The sequence below is a fragment of the Phascolarctos cinereus genome, unplaced genomic scaffold (assembly GCF_003287225.1).
Source record: "Phascolarctos cinereus isolate Bilbo 61053 unplaced genomic scaffold, phaCin_HiC Scaffold_9;HRSCAF=440, whole genome shotgun sequence".
Lineage (NCBI taxonomy): Eukaryota > Metazoa > Chordata > Mammalia > Diprotodontia > Phascolarctidae > Phascolarctos > Phascolarctos cinereus.
The window spans coordinates 249357737-249363736 of record NW_027556402.1 but is presented as its reverse complement, the minus strand read 5'-3'; the positions used below and the strand labels follow the sequence as shown (position 1 = coordinate 249363736).

Here is a 6000-nt window from a genome sequence, read left to right as displayed (position 1 = left end):
CTGAGGAAACTCCTTCTATCTGTGTAGATCAGCACCTGCTCTGCTATTTACAGTCAGAGAGAATCCTGACACACTGAAAGGTTCAGTGATTTGCCCAACATCACACAGCAATTATGTATCAGAGGCAGGGCTCAAATCTAGGTCATTCTGACTCCAAGGCTGGTTTTTGATTCACTGTACTACACTGCCATCATCATCATCATCATCCTCATCATCGACATTTAGAGAAACCTTTAAGGTCTGTCAATCACTTGACGTGCATTATCTCATTTTACTCTCCAAACAGTTCTGTGAGACAGTTACTCCAGGCATCAGAATTTCCCATTTTAAGATAAGGAAGGAGAGACTTAATGGATTTACCCAAGATCACAGGACTAGCACGTAGCAGAGGCAAGATTTGAACCCAGACTTCTCCTGACTGAAGGCCAGGGCTCTTTCTACTATATTGTCTCTAAGCACAGTAGAAGCTGTATTGTCATGATTAATTGATTAATTGGCTGTTGATTATCATTCTGCAGATGACTCCTGGAGAGATAGCTCTTGCCAGTGGCAACTTTACCCCAGTAACTCAATTTATCTTATTGGGCTTCTCAGAGTATGCAGACCTGCAGATGATGTTTTTCTTCATCTTCCTGCTGATCTATGCCATGACAGTGATGGGCAACATGGGCATGATGGCCCTGATCTACATTGACCTCCGTCTTCACAGTCCCATGTACTTCTTCCTCAGCATCCTCTCTTTCCTTGACATTTGCTACTCTTCTGTGGCCACACCCAAACTCTTGGTCAACTTTTTAGCCACTGACAAATCCATTTCCTTCACCGGTTGTGTGGTCCAGCTGGCCTTCTTTGTGATACATGTGACAACTGAGAGTTTCCTTCTGGCTGCCATGGCCTATGACCGCTTCATGGCTATCTGCCAACCCCTCCATTACGCTTCTGTCATGACCAAGGTGACCTGCCTCCAGCTGGTGGCTGCTTCCTATGGGTTTGGTGGGGCCAATTCCATCATCCAGACCAGGAATGTTTTTGTCTTGCCCTTTTGTGGACCCAATGAAGTCACCCACTACTTCTGTGACATCCCACCGCTCCTCCGCCTGGCATGTGCTGACACTGCCACAGCAGGCAACATCCTCTATATTTTCTCTGCCTTGGTTACTCTTCTACCTGCCACAGTCATTCTCATTTCCTATGGCCTGGTCCTGGTGGCCATCGGGCGCATGCACTCAGCAGCTGGAAGGGAAAAGGCCCTCTCTACCTGTGCCTCTCACTTCCTGGCCATTGCCATTTTCTATGGCACTGTGGTCTTCACATACGTCCAGCCCCATGGAAATGACAGTGGCACAGATGGCCAGATAGTCTCAGTCTTCTACACTATCATCATCCCCATGCTTAACCCTTTCATTTACAGCCTTCGCAACAAGGAAGTAAAGGATGCCCTCCGTAGGAGGCTCCAAGCCAATGTCTTCCCCCGATAAGGCTTGTTGGGTTGGAGAAGGAATAAGGAAAGTGTGATACCTTCCAAGGTCTAGCACTGACTCACCCCAGTCCTCAAACACAACCAATGGGGTGAATAGTAGAAGAGGGTACAAACGGGCAAGGATGTTGAGTGGAAACTCTCAGAAGGAACAATAAAGAGTAAATAGCAATTACTGAGATGTCAACTGAGGGCAGACAGGACAAATGCCCCACCTCTCTCCTTTCAACCCTCCTAGACCTATCTGCGACCGAGAGAGAATCCCACCCAACCGTGCAAATTGCAGAAGAGGGTATAGATGGAAAAAGATGTTCAGTAGAAATTCTAGCTGCTCAGAAGGAATTATAAGCAGTGAACAGTAATTACTGAGGACAGACTGGACAAATACCCCAGTTTTCTCCTTTCAACCCTTCCAGAACTCTCTGTGACCAGGAGAGAGAATCCTACCGGATGGAGTAAATGGCAGAAAAGGACACAACATGGAGAAAGGATGTAGGATGGAAACTACCTACTTGGAAGCTACTACAAACAATGAACAGTAATTACTGAGAACAGGCTGGACAAATGTCCCATTTCTCTCCTTTCAACCCTCCAGACCCATCTGTGACCAGGATAGGAAAAGATCATTGTCTATATATCAATGTAATTGGTTTCCTTTATCATCCTATATATTTAATATTATGCAATTAAAAATATTATTCTGAGAAGGGGTCCAGAGGCTTCACCAGACTGACTACCAAAGGGCCACATGATACAAAAATACTAAGTACCCTTGTCCTTGAGCTTAGTACAATATCCAGTATATAATATAGAGATAAAATAGATTCTCGTTGAATGAATGGAAGCTATTCAAACTCACGAAGCTCCAGTTGTGGGGGGTAGCAAAAACTAGGGAGGAAGGCCTTCTCTCACCCTGACTGGGAAATCAGGTGAGGTCATAGATTTGAAGTTGGAAGGAACCATAGAAATCTTTATTTTACAGATATGCAAATTGAGGCACAGAGTGAAGTGACAATGGTAGGAAAAAGCAGAGTTCAGATTTAAACCCAAGGGCAGCTAGCTGGGCAGTGGATGGAGCCTTGAGGACCTGAGTTCAAATTTGCCCTCGGGTACTTGACACTTGCTAGCCGTGTGACCCTGGGGAAGTCACTTGCCAAACAAAACAAAACAAAAAAACCAGACTGAAATCCAAGTCCTCAGTCTCCACATTTCCATGCTTCCCGTATTTTTTGACCCACTTTGTTTGAATTGCTTTGAATGTCTATGATTATAAAGCTTCAACATGAAGCTCCAACTTGAGAAAGTTAAAAACAAACTACTCTGTACTAGGGCTAGAGGACAGAAATCTTGAGCTGCCCTTCCTGGCTCAAGGACAGAAAGCAAATAGAGGCTTTTCCCTTTAAAAGGCCTTTCCTGATTGATTATAAGGGTGAAAAATACCTCCCTCCTCCCTAGAGAGAAGTGGGTGACAATGGGTGTGGAATACTGCATGCATTATTGGACGCTCTCTGTGTTGACTGGTCTTTCATGTCTGGTTTGCTTTACTGTGATTGTCGTTGAGTCATTTCAGTCGGTCTTTGTGATCTCATTTGGGGTTCTCTTAGCAAAGATCCTGGAATGGTTTGCTATTTCCTTCTTGAGCTCATTTTACAGAAGAGGAAATTGAGGCAAGCAGGGTTAAGTGACTTGCCCAGAGTCACACAGTTAGGAAATATCTGGGGCCGGATTTTAACTCAGGTCTTCCTGACTCCATGCCCTGGTGCTCTGTCCACACCTGTCAAGAAATAACTGTGGTATAAAAACAAAATGTATCAACACATCTTTAAAATTAAAGAAAATAAAAGTGCTTCCTTGTAGCTGGGCTGAGTGTGAAAAGGAACCTTCCATGTACCTTCCAGTGCTTAGCACAGTGCCTCGCACGCAATAAGCACTTAATAAATATTTGACTGACTGATATGCCTGCCGTAGGCTGAACTTTGGTGATAAGCCAACTTAGTCAACCCAAGAAGGTTTAAGACACAAATGAAATAACATTGTGTCCCTTTGTATACTTCTCCAACATTTTGTGTACAGGTTAGAATAAATCTTAAGGCAAAAAATTCCCAACAGTGGGAAGGGAACTGAATTTAAAGACACGAAACCTAGGTGTGACTACCACTTCTGCTTTTTCCCATCTGTGGTCAGTCTGACCTTCAGCCAATCAGTCGACTCCTCTGGATTTCAATTTCCTCAGGTGTAAGGTAGGGGGTGGGAAGGACAGCCCATTTGGGAGAAGGCAACCAGCATGGTGAAGAGAGAGGAGATCTTGGCATGGTAGGCTTTTTTCAAGCAGAGGCTGGAAAACTACTGGTTGGCAATATTGTGGCTAGGATTCTTGATTGAGGGAGTTAAGGAGGGTAAGTGTAACATGTATTGTACATAAGTGCAGCCCCTCCTGCTTATGTGGCCTCAGAGCTAACAATTTGATTATATATACAAATATCTTTGAAGTGGGAAGCCAGGACAAGGAAGTCTTTCACAGAGCAGGAATGTGATAGGCAAGCAAGAGTAAGAGTGAGTGTGTGTGTGTGTGTGTGTGTGTGTGTGTGTGTGTGTGTGTGTGTGTGTGAGAGAGAGAGAGAGAGAGAGAGAGGAGAGAGAGAGATGAGATGAGATGAGATATGAGACACAGAGATAGTGGATAGCCAGCTGGAAGACTTGTTGGCATGTTGGCTAGTTTTGCTGAATTTTTTTTCATTATTCTACTCTCCTTTTTTTGTTTTGTATTACAATAGATAGCTTGTTGTATAGGAAAGGTGTTGCGGGGTAGGCAAAAATTCAAAAATAAAGGTGATGTCGCATAAAGGATAGCAATAAAAATTAATTTTTAAAAACAAGTGACACCTTCTCCTGCCTGTCTGCCTGCATGTCTGTGTCCAAGTTTATGGCTTTGTAAATCCAAGGTGATCAGCTGCTCTGTACCAATTAAGTTTTATTTGTCCCAACCCCCTCCCATTGGGACACACCCAGAGAAGTCTCCATAAGTTAAACACAAGTCAACAAAAGCCCGGCAGCCTTTTCCCTGAACAGGAATTGTGTTTGAGGGTGTTTTATAGCCATGGTGAGAAGTCATACTGACTCATCCATTCCACAGATCTGCAGGAAAAGTGATCTGGTATTCAGTCAGAGGTGAGCTGCAGTTCACACTAACCCAACTTGGGAGGGTGACCCTAAACACCCCTGACTGACAGCTCACCGACCCATCAGGGAGTTGATCTAGATGACCAATTCTCAGGCACCTAGCCCTGAGTTACAAAAGCTGAAAGAGGCAATCAAAGTGTTCTAAGCACCGATTCTCACTTCAAGGTCTTCTGCTCTCATCAAAGTGGGTTACCTTGAACTAAAGCAGGACCTGACCCATGGCCAAAAACAGTTTATGTATACTATGTTGGCACTTGCTCACACCCTGCCCCTCAGTTTTCTCTAAGAAGTAGCTGAACCTTCCACATTGTAAGAGAGAGGCTGCAATTCCCCCCGGTTGGCATGTACTAGGAGAAAGAGAGATATCTGATAATTATAGTAAGAAGTGACAGTAAGAAACACTTGATGGACAGCTGATCTCAGAGAGCAAGGAAGTGATGGGTTCAAATTCTACCTCTGACACATACTAGCTGAAACCCTGGGTAAGTCTGCTAACCTCTCAATGCTCTTGGCAGTTAATTCTTTAAGAGTGTAAACTGCAGAAAAGGTTAGAGCTTGAAAAGGAGTCTCCTCATCTGGGAATCCCCAATGTCAATGAAAGCACAAGTCCAGCCTCTCTCCCTAAGGGATGTTCATAATTAATAAATGCCCTTGGGTTTCTTTCAGGCTCAGGTATCTTCCCGGTCAGTTGACCCTTAGCCCTGCAGGGTTTTGGAATATTTAACTAAATGGCTTCTGGTTGAAGTGGAGGATCTAGACAGGAGACCACTCTGAATGACTGAAACTGCCTCTCTTCAGAAGCCTTTATTTCCAAACTAGGATGCCCTCTAAATGGTTGCCAGGGAGTGAGATGACGTTGTTATGCAGAAAAGAAGATATAATGCACAAGATGTCTACATGCCCTGAGACAGAGCCTCATGTTCTCAGCTACTTCTATGGGAAATGATAATGCAGCCCCCAAAATCACACCTGGAAGAAAACTCTGCCTTGGCATCTGAAGTGCGTGCCAAGGTTTGTAAAGCATTTTGCATACATTTTCTTGTTTAAGCCTCCCAACAAACTTAAATAAGAGCACCTAAGTTGGGTGCTATTCTTCTTTTTTGTTTGTTTGTTTATTTGTTTGTTTTAGGCAATTGGGGTTAAGTGACTTGCCCAGGGTCACACAGCTAATAAGTGTCAAGTGTTTGGTCTGAGACTGGATTTGAACTCCTGCCCTCCTAACTTCAGAGCCAGTGCTCTATCCATTGCACCACCTAGCTGCCCCGGGTGCTATTCTTATTTCCATTATACAGATGAGGAAACTGAGGATTAGAGAGATTAAGTGACTTGTCCAGGATCATAGA

The 6000-nt window shown here is 44.1% G+C and overlaps 1 protein-coding gene across 1 annotated transcript; it reads left to right on the top strand.

Annotated features, from left to right (window-relative positions):
* The first annotated feature begins 518 nt into the window (after window positions 1-518).
* On the top strand, window positions 519-1478 carry LOC110199480 (olfactory receptor 5J3-like). The gene has a single exon (XM_020974356.1). The coding sequence runs from the start codon at window positions 519-521 to the stop codon at window positions 1476-1478; it is 960 nt and encodes a 319-aa protein (XP_020830015.1).
* Window positions 1479-6000: the final 4522 nt, after the last annotated feature.